The following is a 16,984-nucleotide window of genomic DNA, read 5'->3' as shown; positions in this document are numbered from 1 at the left end:
TATAGTGCTCCCATCTTTTCAAAGTCTTCTATTATTCTGATGTTTTTACCATTTTTCTCAATATGCTTTTTACCATCAGTTACTCTGATGTTATCCTTAATCTCAACATTTTTAACCTCTATTGGTGGTTTATCTCTATCTAATTCTATTATTTTATTATATACTCTTTCCCAATCTGTGTCATTATTTGATATTTTAATATTAGCATATTTTTCTCCTTCGTAAATATCTTGACATTCTTTAAATGATTTCACCATCTCCATATATCTTTCTTCATCTAATAATGGGTATGATGTTTTATGTCCTTGATCCTTTTTCGAATATTCTCTACCTTTGTAATTTTCCCAACATTTTTCATTTTCTAAAAATATCACTATTGATTCATCAATTATCCTTTTGTTCCTAAATACTTCCTTTTCTAATAGGTGGTTCTCATATCTTGTTATGTATCCTCTGTCGAATGATGGTGTTTGTTGATAAAAGTACTCACTATAGGGACTTTTATCTAATATTAACCAATCCTCATTATCATGTTCTTCCATTCTCCTGTTGATTTGTTCGACAACTTCCTTCCTGAATTCCCATTCTATACCTTTCTTTGGTATTTTATACTTATCATTGTCCTCTCTTCTCCTTTTAAAGGTGTTAAACCTCACACTTTGTCCTACTTTTTCAAATTCTTTTATAAGTTTATTTACAATGAATGTTTTTCCAGTACCATCAACTCCACATATGATTATTATTTTAGGTCCCATTTTTACATAATTCTGATAATTTTAGCTTGTTTACTTTACTTAATATCACCTCTATTTGTAATATTTCCTCTTGAGTTTCCAATATTAATGGTCTTTCTTCACTATCTTCAAAATTTTTGGCTTTGAATTTATAGTTATAATTTATCCTGTTTAATTCCTTTGTTATACCTTCTAAATTTTCGATTATATCCTTTATTTTATGATTTGTATTTCTTACCACTTGTTCCATTTTTATTTTTGAAAAGTAACTCTTTTACCCATCTATTTATATTATTCTTGATAAGGCATCTGCGTTTTTATTTTCTTTTCCTGGTCTATGGGTTATTTCAAAATCATACTGTTCCAATTCCATGACCCATCTTGATCTCTTTCCTTTTGGTACTTTTGCAGTCATTAATCCCTTCAAAGCTGCATGGTCTGTTACTACCTCAAATTTTCTATTGATCAAGTATTTATGGAAATGTTGTATTCCCCATACAATTGCATAACATTCTTGTTCGGTTATTGGCCATCTTTGTTCTGTCCTGTTTAAACTTTTACTGGCATATTCTATTACATATTCTTGACCTTTATCATCTTTTTGAGCTAACACTGCCCCTAATCCTATTCCTGAAGCATCTGTAATTAATATAAATTTCCTTAACCAATCTGGTTGTCTTAACACCGGTTCTTCGGTTAATTTCCTTTTTAATATTTCTAATGCTTCATGTTGTTTGATGCCCCATTCAAACTTTTCATCTTTTCTCAATAAAGATGTTATTGGTTTTACTATTTTTGAAAAATCTTTAATAAATTTTCTATAATACGTACATAACCCTAATATTGACCTTACACCTTTTATATTTATAGGTGCTGTTAATTTTTGTATCTTTTCAACCTTTCCTGGACTTGGTTTTAATCCATTCTTACCAACTACATGTCCTAAAAATTCTATTTCTGTTTTCCCAAATATACATTTCTTTAACTTTAGTATTAAACTGGCTTCCTTTAATTTTTCTAACACTAACTTTATGTGTTTTAGGTGGTCTTCAAAATTTTCCGAATATATCATTATATCATCAATGTATACTATCACAAATTCATTTAGGTACTCCTTTAATACTTTATCCATTAACCTTTGAAAACTTGCAGGCGCATTTGTTAACCCAAATGGCATGACATTATATTCATATAATCCTGCTGAGCATATGAATGCTGTTTTCTCAATATCTTCCTCAGCCATTTCTATCTGATTAAACCCTGATGCTAAATCTAGACTGGTAAACCATTTTCCTGAACTTATCCTTTCTAATTGTTCATCAATCCTCGGTAATGGATATGCATCTGTTATTGTAACTTTATTTAATTTTCTATAGTCGATGCAAAATCTATAATTTCCCGACTTTTTCCCTGCTAAAGTCACTGGTGAAGACCATGGACTTCTAGATTCTCTAATTTTTCCCAATTTTAACATCTCGTCAACCTCTTTTCTGATGAATTTACCTTTTTCATCATTTTCTTTGTACCTCTTTTGGGCTATTGGTTCAGTACCCCCTTTTAATCTGATTTCATGTTTTACTAGGTTTGTCCTATTATATTTTTCACCATCGTACTCAAATATATCCTTATATTTTTCTACTAATACTTTTAATTTACCTTTTTGTTCATTGGTTATGTCCCCTACTTTAAATTTTTCAGTAAATTTTTCATGGTCACTTTTGTGCTTCTTTATCGTCTCTTCAGTATCATTCTGACCAAGACTTATACTTTAAAATTTTCATCTTCCTGACCTTCATGGTCATCCTCATATATGTTATACAATTCATCCTGGTATAATTCTTCTAATATTTCCTCTTCATCAAATGTTTCTTCAAACCCTTTAATGGTCCTTTGTGTGTATTTTACTGGTATATCCATAGTTTCATCATTCATTCTAATTATTATTGTTTTATCTGTGTAATCTATATTTGCTTTGAACATATCTAATACTCCATTTCCTAACACAATTTCGTTTTTTCCTGAATCAATTACTTCAACCTTAATGGGTATTTCCTTATCCCCAAATTGTATGTATATTGTCGTGGTACCCCTAGATGCTAATTTATCCTCATTTATCATCACACATCTTACTGTACTTGGTTCCTCAATTTTTAGGTCCATTTCATCCATTATCTGACTAGTTATTACATTTACTGCTGCTCCTGTATCAAACATTACGTCCTTTAATTCTTGGTTTATTATTAATTTACCCCTTAATGCAGTTAAGTGTTCTGCTTCAATGTTGTTCATTGATTCTTGTAGTCAATCTGTTTGTGGATACCTTCTCATTCCTTCATAATATATTTTCCTTTGCTCTGGACTCATATTTATAATTTGTGAAAAGGTTGCATTTGCTCTGGTATTTTTCAGATCCTCTATTATGTTATATTCTGGTATGTTCCTCTGAAATGCGCTTGTCCTATGGATACCTTCAACACGTTCATTTTTACATTGTTTTGCATAGTGACCTCTTTGTCCACAATTTCCACATGTATTATTATTTCTCCTTGCTTCTTGTGCTTTCCTCAGACTTTCATCAGTGAATCCTCTTTTTGGTAATGCTGCTGCCCTTTCCTCTTGGCTTGCATATTTATTATTCCTTCTTCGTGCTTGTTCTTGGTCAATTTCCATATCTACATCTCGATTACTTGACCTATTTTTTATGTTACTTCTTGTTTGTCTTTCACCAATATAAAAGTCTTGATCAACATGGTTAAATGTTACATCATTATCTTGATAATACGGGTCGTCATAACTATATCCTTGGTCATAATTATCCTGATAATCCTGACTATCATAATCATATTGGTCATATTGGTCATTATAACTATCATATTCCACTACATTGAATCCTCGATTATTGTTTTGGTGGTTTGGTGGTCTGTTATAGTTATTTGGTCTTCCATTATAGTTATTTGATCTTCTATTATAATTTTGATTATTTGGTCTTCCATAGTTTCTTTGACCATTATTTACCCTACATTCATTTGCATAATGTCCTGGTTGTTTACAATTATAACATGCTCGAGGTGGTGGTCCTTGTCTATTATTATTGTTTGGTGGTCTCTTTTGCCCTCCAAGTTGATTTACTAGTTTTACCTCTAATTTTTTAAACATGTCGGCAAGGTCATCCTCATAATTTTTCTCCAATGGTTTTTCAAATATATTCTTTGGTTTGTCATCTTGTATATCGATTCCTTTTCTTTGGGTACTAACTGATATACCACGCGTCTTTCTTATTAATTCATTAGTAGCTTCCTCCTCTCTTCTTGCTGTATTCACTGCATCATTTAAATTTGCTGGGTTTTGTCTTCTGACTTGATATCCCAATGTTGGTGTTAATCCTTCGATATAATTATCCACTTGTAATTCATCATCTAATGCATGGCCTCTGGTAGCTATCCTTAATATTTGTCTAAACCTTATCGTATATGTCTCAACATTTTCATTTACTCCTTGTGTTATTTTCCTTAATTCTAACATTTTCCTTTTTCTAACATCTTCCCTGGTAAATCTTTGTTTAATCCTATGTTTTAAATCATTATCATTATCGTTATCTTGCCAATTTACCAAATGACCATTGTTTGCTTCCTTCTTTTCATTATACCATTGTGCTGCTGCACCTTTCAAACAGGTAGCTGCCATTGCTGCTTGTCTAGCTCCATTTACTCCTGCTGCTTTTCCTATAGCAGTAAATGCTGTTTCAAATTGTCTTACCCAATCGTTTATGTCTTCTTCTTCCCTTCCATAAAATTGTGGCATACTAATTATTCCTCCAGCTACATTTCCTGCATCCTCAATTGCATTTGCTAATGGGTTGGCTGCGACTAATCCAGCCCAATTACCTCCTATATCATGTCCCGTTGCTGCTAGTAAAGCCGCTCTAAAATCTTCCCTTACTTCAGCTCTTGTTGCTCCCATAATTATTGGTACTATTGGTAGAATTGGTGGTATCGGTGGTGTTAAAGGTGTTTCAAATAAATTTTCTATATTATAATCAGATATTTCACTTTTATCCTCAGAGTTTGATTCTGAACTTTCACTTGAGTCAAAACCAGGTCTATTTATAATGTTTTCTTCATAAGGTTCTTCAAAATTTTCATTGTTATCGGTATCATTTGGATTTAAAATTTCTCCGTCTTTTCCAGATCCATCTGATTCTTTTTCAGATCCATCAGATTTTTCATTATCAGATTCATTTCCACTACTTTCACTATCCTCAATTCCAGCTTGCTGTTTTAGAAATTTATCTAATATTCGCCTTAAATTTTTCTCCATTTCATTTTTATTTCCTTGGAATATTTCAATAAATTCTTGATCCAATATTTCTCCATCAGTATATCCCATACTGATTAACCTCAATAACTCTCCATTAGTTATTCCTATTTTATTATCATCACATATTTGTTTTAATCTTTTAACCCTGATATCAATTTCATTTTCGTCATTTTCACAATCCCTACACTTGGTTTTTCCTTCGTCAAATTTATTGTTTATCCATCTTATTCCACATTCATTACAAAATGTGGTATTTTCATTTATCCATTCATATAATTTTATCCTTAATTCTTTGTCATTCGTATCAATTTCCTGGAAATATTTTTCCATAAATTCCGTTGTTAATATTATACTATTGCTTATCCTGAATTTTCTCATTCTTTCTATTTCTGACACATTTAATTCGTATCCTAATTTTTCTAAGTCATCCTTTAATTCTAATAATTCTTTTTGTTCACAATTTTTACATTGTCCAATGTCTGCTATCATATCAGGTAACTTTCTATTTCTACAATTTCCACATCTCAATGTTTCTTTTGTTAACCATTCATTTATTTCATCTTTTAATTTTTCATCACTTAGTCTCATTAATTCGAAAAATGTACCTAAAAAGTCTTCTGTTAATATCAATTCTATCCTTATCCTTAGGTCCCACATTCTTTGTATATCCTTGTCAGTGAACCTTCCACCCATTTCTTCAATTTTTCTTTTTAATGATTCCACTGTCCATTCGACATCATCCTCTATTTTTATTTCATAATGTATACTACCATCACTGTCCTCTAATTCATAACTTTCAGGACTATCACTTTCTGGGTCCTCAGGTTCCCTTGTAAATTGTTTGGTATCAATAAATCTTTGTCTTACTTTTGATACATATCTTATCCATGCATCACCTCCTTCTTGCGTGTCTGTCTCACATCTATTCTGATATTCTATCTGGAGTAATAATTCAATTACCTCTTCTTTCCTCAACAGATCTTCTGTTTCTTCATATAATAGATCCCTGAATAACTTCATTGCTAACTTCTTAACATGTATTGCTTTCATTTCATTTTCCAATATCGTGTTATACCAATCCCAAAATTTTTGAAATCTATTTTCAACATCCCAATCTTCTAAAATGTATCCATGTTTCATTATTTCTGGACATCCTATTAATCGATCAAATACTTCATTTTCCAAGTTTCCTTCAATACAATCCCTTACAATTACTACAATTATTATTCTCAATCCTTTTTCCTTCATTTTTGGTTGTTGTCTGTACCTTATTGATTCAATTATTCTATCTACTATATTCCTACATTTTCCCTTATGTATTGTATCCTCCCTTTCTCTATTGTCCATACTTAATAAATTCAATAATTCTTTATGTGTCACATTATTGTACATTAGTATTGTATCCTCAAATTTAAATAAAGCATCCCAAAATTTCTTGAATGCTGCTGATACTTCTCTTTCTATTGGATTACATATTTCACATGCTAAACATTCCTCTGGTTCTATCACTCCTAGGTCATGTTCTTGTTTATGGTTTATATATTCAGCGTTCCAAACATGGTACCATTCCATTTTTAATAAAATTCTCTAAAAATTTTCGCGTCTTTTACTTTTTATCCTTCTTTTATATTTTATTTGACCTATACTGGGCTTGCCTTTACCTCATTTGTTCATTACTGAGTATGGTAGTTTACAGGTTTGTACAAATAAATTTATATTCCATAAAATTTTCCAACCTAAGGTTGAGGTGTGAATCCATATTTGATTTGTCCGATTATTTGTTGTATTTCCAAGACTGATGTATCTTTCCTCGGTGTCAACAATTCATTTAATAAGTGGGAGATTCAAATCTCCCTCTTTCATATGCTCCTACTACGCCTCTAATTCTATTATATCCTAAAATTTACTGTGCTTTGATAATCTTTAATTAATAATCTCGACACCTGTATTGACATTTTATATAATTTTACTACGCTACAAAATCTCTTATCATTTATATCCTTATTAATTTTTAATAACCTTCCTTGAATATATTTGTCCAGCAAACATTATTTTAATTTTTGTTAACGTTAATCATGATTTTTCTTGGGTACCCTCACACAGAATTGTTTTTGGAAGTTCACACAGAACTATTCTCAATTGATCACACAGAATACCTCAATTGAGTTCACACAGAAAAAGCTCACACAGAACTATTCTCAATTGATCACACAGAAAACCTCAATTGAGTTCACACAGAATTACCCTACCATCGTATTTATAGTGTCGGTTTTTGGGTACACTTTTTATCCTTAACTTAACCTCAATTATTTATAAAAATTATTTTTAATCCTTAATTCATGGAACTTATTTACAATATTCTATTAAAACCCCTTCTAACTTGATTAGCCTCGCATTTCCCTTGATAATCAATTACTACCATACATATTTGGTTCATATGTATGAAAATTATTATAATAATAATTTTTCATTGACTTATCAGCCGGTGGTCAAGTTAGATCAAAAATTTAATTTTTAACATTATCTCTTTATACATTTATGGTCATACTCACCCAAATTAATACCTTTTACCTTGGTAACCATTATTTTCACGTATCCTTTAAAATATTTAACTTTATTTTATTAAAATTTAACGTTAATACGCCTTAAATTCTTTTTCAACCAAGACTTAGAACTTTTAATTTTATAATTCCTTAACTTTGTCGATCCTTTATTTGTAACTTCTAATGATCACGTGGGGGTGATCATTTTCTTTTCTCAGAGATCCTGTACTTATAACCTGTAGTGATCATGTGAGGATGATCACTTTCCTTTCTCGGAGCATGCACCACTTGTAACACCTGAGCCCATAGAGAATTATGTTTGCCACCTCAGGTATTAACAAAATGACTCTTTATTAATAATATAAATAAATACAATAATATGCTTGGTTTAATAACATTAAATAACAAAATAAATGATTCATAACAAAATTTGTCTAATTTCTCTCTCTCCCCTTTCCAAAAGGTGATCTTCACGCCCTTTTATGTTTGTTTTTGTGTAACTAAATTCATAATTTCGATTCATGGATTTAAATTATTAAAGTATTTCCATTGTTTTAAAGTATTTCCATTATCTTAATTTTGTATCCATTTGATCATCATAAACTCCTGAATTATGATTTATAATATTAACGTAGTGATCAACAAATTAATCACTTGACACCTCAGATCACTTGATTTCATTTAATTTAGTATCTTTCGGATCCTCATTTATCCTTAAATCTCGTGACTAATAGTTTAAGGTCATCACGGACCAATTACCTTAATCCATGTGATTATTAGTTTAACGACTTCTCGGTCCAATTTAAAATAAAAATAAAAATAAGTTAAAATTTTATACACTAAGACTAAATGTAATACTGCGCCTCACAATTAATAAATTTACTAGATATACTACGGTATTACAACAGTATAATATATATTCGTAGATCACATGATATATATACCAACTAATGCTCGAACCATCTCCTTAGCGGTGAATATAAGAATGAATCAATATCACAGACAGTTAATAGAAATTAACTCTTCAAGATTTTCTTATATAAATTAAGTAGTTGAAAGATGAAATTGTTGAATATTTTTATAATAAATAAAAACCAAATAATAAAAAATTATCTCGTAACGAATATTCAAACAATAAATACATTTTGGAACTGATGAACATCCAGAAAAATTTTAATGGGTGCTATTTATTAATATATTTAGATTTTCTTTTATTAGTTTCCATTAAGATATTAATACTTTCTAAGTTTAGCTGCATTTTTTGAATTTATCAATACACTATTTTTTTTTTTAAAAAAAAAAGCTTGAGACATTAATTAAAAATAATGACTCATTTAATAATTACATAATACTAGATAATCAATTTAAATATCGTATTACATATTTTGAGGTAAAAAATCTCTTATTATTGTTCTTAATTTTAGATCACCGTTCTTTCTTTTTTTTTGCATATCACTAATCAAGACTCGTTCATATATTGCTTATACTATTTAAAGTTCTTAGTAATAATAATTATAGCCTATTACAAATTTTTTTTAAATTATCATCTATTTTATGTAATAATCAAAAAATTCTTATCAACCGATTTTTTCCGTAATCATCATATCAGTTAGAATGATTTAACCTATTTCGAAATTTCCCATAAATTTTCCGAATTCCTTTTTAGGCAATTCCTTATTTATTGTATGATGCAGGAAAAATGCAGATGAATAAACAATAAACAAAAAAAAAAAGATTTCATCTTGTTTTTTGTTTATTGATTTTCTTCTTTTTTATTTTATTTATTTTTTTTACATTGTAATGTAAATAAAATAAAAAACAAAAAAAGGGTTCATTTATTTGTTTTATTTTTATTATTATTTATTTAACATACTGTATATGCAACAAATATAAAAATGGAACTGTGTATTCGTATTTCGGCATGTAAAAATCCCGAATGTATTTTTTCCCCCTTTTTCTGTTTTTTTAAAAAAAACTCACATTTTTTTAATGAGCTTAAATTTTACCTATATAATATTCTTTTGTTAAGCAATTAAAATATTCAAAATGCTTTACATTATATTTAGAAATAAGCTTATATTAATTATAACGTTTATTATAATATTTATTGTTGTTAATTTTGCCTTTCCAACTTACAAATCAATTAATTCAACTGGTAACACTCTTCAAAAACGACAAGGGCCAGGACCAGGTGATGCAAAGGGACCAGGTGGCAGAAAAGAACCAGGTGGCGGAAAAGATCCGGGCGGTGCAAAAGAACCAGGTGGCGGAAAAGAACCAGGTGGCGGAAAAGATCCGGGCGGTGCAAAAGAACCAGGTGATGATGATGATGCAAAAGGACCGGGTAAAGGAAAAAAAGCGCCAAAAGAACCACCTAAAGAACCACCAAAAGAACCGGAACCAAAAGCACCACCAAAAGAACCACCAAAAGAACCACCAAAAGAACCACCAAAAGAACCACCAAAAGAGCCACCAAAAGAGCCACCAAAAGAACCACCAAAAGAGCCACCAAAAGAACCACCAAAAGAACCACCAAAAGAACCACCAAAAGAGCCACCAAAAGAGCCACCAAAAGAGCCACCTCCACCTGCACCAAAGGAGCCACCAAAGGAGCCACCAAAAGAACCACCTCCACCTCCACCTCCACCTTCACCTGCACCAAAGGAGCCACCAAAGGAGCCACCAAAAGAACCACCTCCACCTCCACCTCCACCTCCACCTGCACCAAAGGAGTCACCAAAGGAGCCACCAAAAGAACCACCACCTCCTCCACCTGCACCAAAGGAGCCACCAAAAGAGCCACCAAAAGAACCACCACCACCACCACCAAAAGAGCCACCAAAAGAACCACCTCCACCTCCACCTTCACCTGAACCAAAAGAGCCACCACCTCCACCTCCACCTTCACCTGAACCAAAAGAGCCACCACCAACACCACCACCACCACCTCCACCTGAACCAAAAGAGCCACCAAAAGAACCACCAAAAGAACCGGAACCAAAAGCACCACCAAAAGAACCACCAAAAGAACCACCAAAAGAACCACCAAAAGAACCACCAAAAGAGCCACCAAAAGAGCCCACCTCCACCTCCGCCCTCCACCTGCACCAAAGCCGAGCCCACCAAAGCGAAAGGCCCAAACCAAAAGAACCACCTCCACCTCCACCTGCACCAAAGGAGCCATGCCCAAAGGAGCCACCAAAAGAACCACCACCACCTCCACCTGCACCAAAGGAGCCACCAAAAGAGCCACCAAAAGAACCACCACCACCACCACCAAAAGAGCCACCAAAAGAACCACCTCCACCTCCACCTTCACCTGAACCAAAAGAGCCACCACCTCCACCTCCACCTTCACCTGAACCAAAAGAGCCACCACCAACACCACCACCACCACCTCCACCTGAACCAAAAGAGCCACCAAAAGAACCACCAAAAGAACCACCTCCACCTCCACCTCCACCTGCACCAAAGGAGCCACCAAAGGAGCCACCAAAAGAACCACCTCCGCCAAAATCACCAGATGCGCCAAAAGATCAACCTCAACCGAAAGCACCTGATGGAAAAGCACCTGCTGATGGAAAAGGACCAGGAGATGGAGGATCACCAGGAGGACCAGGAGATGGAGGACCACCAGGAGGACCAGGAGATGGAGGATCACCAGGAGGACCAGGAGATGGAGGATCACCAGGAGGACCACCAGGAGATGGAGGAGGACCACCAGGAGGACCACCAGGACCACCAGCACCTTCTCCGCCAAAAGCCCCTCCACCTAAAACACCACCTCCACCTCCACCAAAAGAAGCGCCAAAAGCAGGACCTCCACCTTCACCTAAAGCACCAGCAGCACCACCAAAAGAACCACCTAAAACACCAGCACCAGCACCAGCACCACAACCTCCAACACTACCACCAGATAATGTGCCACATCCACAACCTGATGTAGGAAAATTTGTTGTTAATAAATCAAATTCAACGGATCATTGTAAGGATGGTTCTACGCGGAAAAGGGATGAGATTCCTGATGGTGATTGCGGAGCTTGGTTTTTTAAGCTCTAGACAATGTACAGCAAATATTTATTTATTATTTCCATATTTAAAATTAAAATATTTGACAATAAACATTCCTACCAAGTTTTATAATCCTTCGTGTGAGTTGTTTATTAGTTTTTATAATTATTCTCGCATAATTTTTTTTAAAAAAAAAAGATTAATTTTTTATTCATTCGTAAATTTATATTTACTGTATCTTGGAACAAAAATTAAATTATTTTTTTTTTTATTTATTTGTATATTATGTATATTATGTAATATTTTGTAATAAAACTTAAAATCATGAAATTGTAAAACCGAACAGAAATTTTTTAAAATTATTAGTTTGTGTTCTAAAGAGGTGACTTTTTAGTATGAGCATGTAATATTTCAAATATACTGTAAATGTAACTAATTTAGTCATTTCTACAAATGATAAAAACTTTTAATAATACAAGAACTACCGAGAATCGAATATTATCAAAATCGAACCAAACATTAAAAATATTTTTTGCATCGTGTCAGCTGATCATCACGATGTCAGGAGTCCCAAGATCATTGTGCAACCCAATTATATTTATTAAATTGTAATACTAGATACAGTATTATACAAATATAATAATATTATACAAATATAAACATTATTTTTTTAAAATATTTTTATTTATAATAATAAATATTTACATATATCAAAAACAATATCTACAATAATTTTATAATTTTAATATAATTCAAGCTTCAATGGCTTCTTTATCATCATCATCATCATAATCATCATCATTGCCACTACTTCGTTTTTGGCATTCTATGATTATATTATATAATTTTCCGATGATATTTAAAACGATCATTGCGCTACTTGTTACAAGAGTTAAAAATGGAATAACATTATAAGATATAACATGTGTTATATAATAAACCTGTATATATATAAAAAATTTTAAATTAATTATGAAATTTAATAATAATAATTATAATAACAGCAATAATTATAAGTTACCTGAATACCAAATTGAGGAATATCTTTAACAACAAAATTAACTATACTAGACCAAAATATTATTGAGATTGTATTATCCATAAAATTTGCTGAAAACATTTTGAATCCGCCTATTTTTGAGGATAAGATATTTAAAACTTCAACATTCGTTGCTGAAAAAAGTGTAAATATTGATGCGACAATTGAATTTTTTTTAAGCCATTCTTTAAAATTATCGTGCTTAAAGTTTTCGGATATTATTAACGACATTGCCAATATTAAATTAAAGATTGATGCAAATGCAAAAATCACTAAACTATTATTTTAAAGACAAATATATCAGTATTAATTAATTTCTTTAATATACAATTATTAATTTACGAACCTTGGAATGAAAAGTATTTTAATGTCATATCCATTTTTGTATATGAATAACCCATCCAAGACAAAATCCATAAGAGATAATCCGACTTTCAATATAATCATATTTGATCTCTAGTATAATTAATAATAAATATTAGTATCTAATTTAAACAAAACACGGATACAAATTACCTCTTCATCCTCATTTTCCTCATTTTCCTCGTTATCCTCACTTTCTCCTTTTCTTTTAGCCCATAAAAATACAATAATTATGATAAAAAAAACAACTATAGCGGCTAATATCGTTTCTTTATTATCTCGTATAATATCTTTAATACCGGCTAAAAAGTAATAATATTATGGTTAACAATAAATTCAAATTTAATGATAATTATAACGATAAATTTACCATTTAGTTTATATCCATAAGATTGATCTAATAGTGAAGCATACTGATAATTAGAAATTTCAGTATATTGTTTATTTAGAATCATATGATTTAAATCGTGATATAAATTATTAGTATTTCTCTGAGATAAATTCCTTGTGGGTTCGATTTGTAAAGGAATAATTAATTGTTCAAATTTGGTCGAACTATCCACTTGTTGATGATCTTTGATCTTTAATCTATCACGATCAACAGGAAGAATTAATGAAATTTCTTGTAGTAGTTGATCAACAAATTCTTTTTTATTTTGATAAAAAAGTTTTGTTCCTTCAGGTATTAATCTAATTGATCCAGTAAAAGATTCTAAAATAAATTTAATTAAAAAAATTATAAATAATTATTTATTTTTTTTTTCTTGAATAAATTAATTATAATATACCTGCATAAGTATCATTAAACGCATCTATTTTTTTTTTATAAGTAAATTTAGAATTTTATAAGTGAAGAATTTGAATAATCATATAAAATAATAATTACCAGTAATGACAACCCACGATGAATGTTGAAGTCTATCTATGGGTTCATTAATTTCCTTTTGCATTACAAAATTTGGATCAATAGATATATGATATTCAGCACTTGGTACATTAAAGGTACTCGGCAATACTTTTAAAGTAATTTTGTTTTGTTCTATTGTGAAAAACTCTGATGCTTTACCAGAAGTGGTTTGTCGCATAAGAATATTTGTTCCGTTAACTTGATAGATGGTGATATTTCGAATCGATAATGAAATTGGAACTTCATAATTAATTTCAAGAGTAGTTCTTCCTAAAGTGATTGTTTCACCATATTTTGGATTAACTGAACTAATCTTTGCCGATTTCAAGGCAAGTTCACTATCTATATATACGTACGTATAAAAATAAAAAATAAATACATATATAAAATCTTAACTGGGAGTAAAATTACCGGTAAGGAATTAACGTTAATTCTGCCCGCCGGTTAATTTCCCTTCCGATTAAGTACAGTAAATAAAATTTTCACCTTCAATGTAAAGAAATGTTGGCACATCCGTTGAAACAATTGTTAAATCTGTTGGAGTAATTTTCCAAATCATATCAAAGTTTTATAAATAAAATTATAAATAATAATGCATGGAGATTGAATTGTAAAATCGGGGGGTATATCCCAAGTTGAATTAAACATGTCATTAGTATCAAAAATATCTCCTCGAAGTAAACACCCTCGTACTCCATCTACGCCTAATACGCTATTCTTATACATTAATAAATAACCTCCATAAACAAAAGGGACTTTAACAACCAAATCAGCTTTCGCATAATTTCCTGTTAATTGTACAATCCTAGTGACCGAACCAGACGAAAGAAATGAAACAATTAATACCAAATTATGACCATAATAAATATCTTTATTAAGTGGATCAATTTCAGTCGTTTTTCTTAATTGAATAACACATTGATATCCTATACCCTTATCGTCGTCGGGCTGGTAGTGTGTCTCGCTAGCGCTCAACCCACCTCGGCCTCGCGGCCTCGCAGTACCTACATCCCCCCTCCGTGGGGTAGGGAATCCCCTATATCTGTCACCATCTGTCATTAACATCTGTCATATAATAATATACTAAAAAAGAATGAAATAAGGGAAAAGAGAGGAAAATACGATAGAATCAGAGGGGTATGACAGATATGACGGATATGACAGATGTTTCAGAAAAATCGGGAGAGGATACTCCCAGAAAAAAGTTTTGATTTTACCCCCCCAGATCTGTCATTCTGTCATAGATCTGTCATATGATCAGGATTCAGTCTATTCATCTGTCGGAAGCAGTGAGATAGCAAACCGAGTAAACAGGTAGGTTAATAGCCCCTAGAAGGTCTGTAAAGCCACAGAGAGATAACCGGGTAGAAGCGCGAATCTTTGGAAAAAATATATTCGGCAATTGAAGATTAGGTAACTATAAATTAGTACTCGATTTAATAGAACGAAAAAATGACCACTCAAGCTCAAGTTATCCCCAAATTCGGTGAACAAACGAAAGCCTTTAGTATCAATGAGCTTAAACGGCTTATTGTCGCTGCAAAGAGTATGAGTGACTCGATCAAGCCAAGAGGTATCTTTGCAGTTATTTCATTCCCTGTGCAGATCCTCATGGGGTTTTCTGGTGGGACCCGGATAGTAAAAGTTTGAAACACGTTATTGACAAAAATATTGGTAAACTTATCCGTCCAATTATGAAGGTATTCTACACACAACCTGAACAAGGACCCTCTCAAAAGACCGAGTTCAACATCTACAAATGGTTTATGGTCGAGAATACCGATGTATGTAATGCAACCTGTGATCCCCATAAACAGCAAATCTTCAGATCCTTAACCGGCCAACTCTATCTAAATATCTTCCCGGGATTCCTCCACGTCTTGCGTCCGATATCCACCTTTGAGTCTACAATTCACCTCGCGGTTAAATTTATCTTCTCTCACATTCAGGATATCTGGTGTTCGGGTGATTGGAATCTCACTGAGTATATCATCAAGTGGTTGGCCGGTGTATCTGCTGGAAGGAAGATGTACTCGATCCTTTACCTGAAATCTGGACAGGGTTGGGGCAAAGGCATTATAACAGATTTCATTCAGCGCAGCGTCCTAGGCACTCAACTCGTTTATAAGACCAGCGATCCTCAGACGATTCGTGGAAGTTTCAATGGGCAATTACAGGGTAAGATTCTTCTTCTTCTCGAGGAAATGCCCACGGAAAAAAGCCAGTGGAATAATCTGTATCGCTCTTTAAAGGATAAGGTAACGAGTGACATAATGGAAATCCATGAAAAATACAAGACACCAACACATTATAAAAACTTTATGTCTACTATCGTCCTAACCAACGAAAATGCTCTCAGAGTGGATAATGATGATAGGCGCACAGTGTTCTTGGATGTGTCACCATCCCGCAAGGGAGACCTCAACTACTTCAAAAAACTCGGTGACGCTATGAAATACCCAGGCGCCAGTGAGGCATTCTATGCTTATTTGAGAGCCATTGCGAATACTTACTCAGACTTCAATGGAAATCCGCCACCCATGACAACATCCAAACAGGAACATATCATCTCAACTCTTCCACCGCTATTCCAATTTATAAAGGACACATACCTCATAGTGAAAAATTATATGACCGACCTACCTGTTCAAGAATTTTATAGGGTATATACTTCATATTGCGAAACTCGTGGCATTACACCCTTATCAAAGATAAACGCTTCTAGAATCCTATCAAATGAGTTGAGTATAAATAGTAATCGGACTTATATAAATAAAAAGTTAACCCGAGTATATAGCATATCCAGGGAGGATCTTTACAATAAATACCTCGGCAAAAACTGGATCCACGAAACAGACGAGATAGATATAGAAGGAATTGATATAGAGACTTCTAAGAAACCCGCATCAGACCCCAATGCCTTGGATAAGTTCTTGGCAAATATATATAATCCAGCTAACAATTCACAAGACGTACAAGAAAAATCCGAACCCGCTGAGGAAAAATCCGCTGAGAAAAACCCCGAACCCACAGAGGAAAAACCCAAACCCGTTGAAGAAAAACCCGCACC

At 32.6% G+C, this 16,984-nt stretch overlaps 3 protein-coding genes across 3 annotated transcripts; 1 reads left to right on the top strand and 2 right to left on the bottom strand.

Moving 5' to 3' along the window:
- Nucleotides 1-744: 744 nt before the first annotated feature.
- Nucleotides 745-984, bottom strand: OCT59_002734 (uncharacterized protein; the record flags this gene model as incomplete). The annotated part of the gene is made up of 1 exon (XM_066145128.1): nt 745-984. One exon carries the CDS (start codon nt 982-984, stop codon nt 745-747), a length of 240 nt encoding a protein of 79 aa, XP_065995876.1.
- Nucleotides 985-9,640: 8,656 nt separating this feature from the next.
- Nucleotides 9,641-11,653, top strand: OCT59_002733 (uncharacterized protein; the record flags this gene model as incomplete). The annotated part of the gene is made up of 1 exon (XM_066145127.1): nt 9,641-11,653. One exon carries the CDS (start codon nt 9,641-9,643, stop codon nt 11,651-11,653), a length of 2,013 nt encoding a protein of 670 aa, XP_065995875.1.
- Nucleotides 11,654-12,357: 704 nt separating this feature from the next.
- On the bottom strand, nt 12,358-14,979 carry OCT59_002732 (uncharacterized protein; the record flags this gene model as incomplete). The annotated part of the gene is made up of 9 exons (XM_066145126.1): nt 12,358-12,546; nt 12,627-12,921; nt 12,991-13,100; nt 13,161-13,309; nt 13,378-13,719; nt 13,796-13,819; nt 13,894-14,256; nt 14,401-14,448; nt 14,652-14,979. The coding sequence occupies 9 exons, from the start codon at nt 14,977-14,979 to the stop codon at nt 12,358-12,360; spliced, it is 1,848 nt and encodes a 615-aa protein (XP_065995874.1).
- Nucleotides 14,980-16,984: the final 2,005 nt, after the last annotated feature.

The sequence above is a fragment of the Rhizophagus irregularis genome, chromosome 11 (assembly GCF_026210795.1).
Source record: "Rhizophagus irregularis chromosome 11, complete sequence".
Lineage (NCBI taxonomy): Eukaryota > Fungi > Glomeromycota > Glomeromycetes > Glomerales > Glomeraceae > Rhizophagus > Rhizophagus irregularis.
The sequence above is the reverse complement of the archived record's forward strand: the minus strand, read 5'-3'. Positions and strand labels throughout refer to the sequence as shown.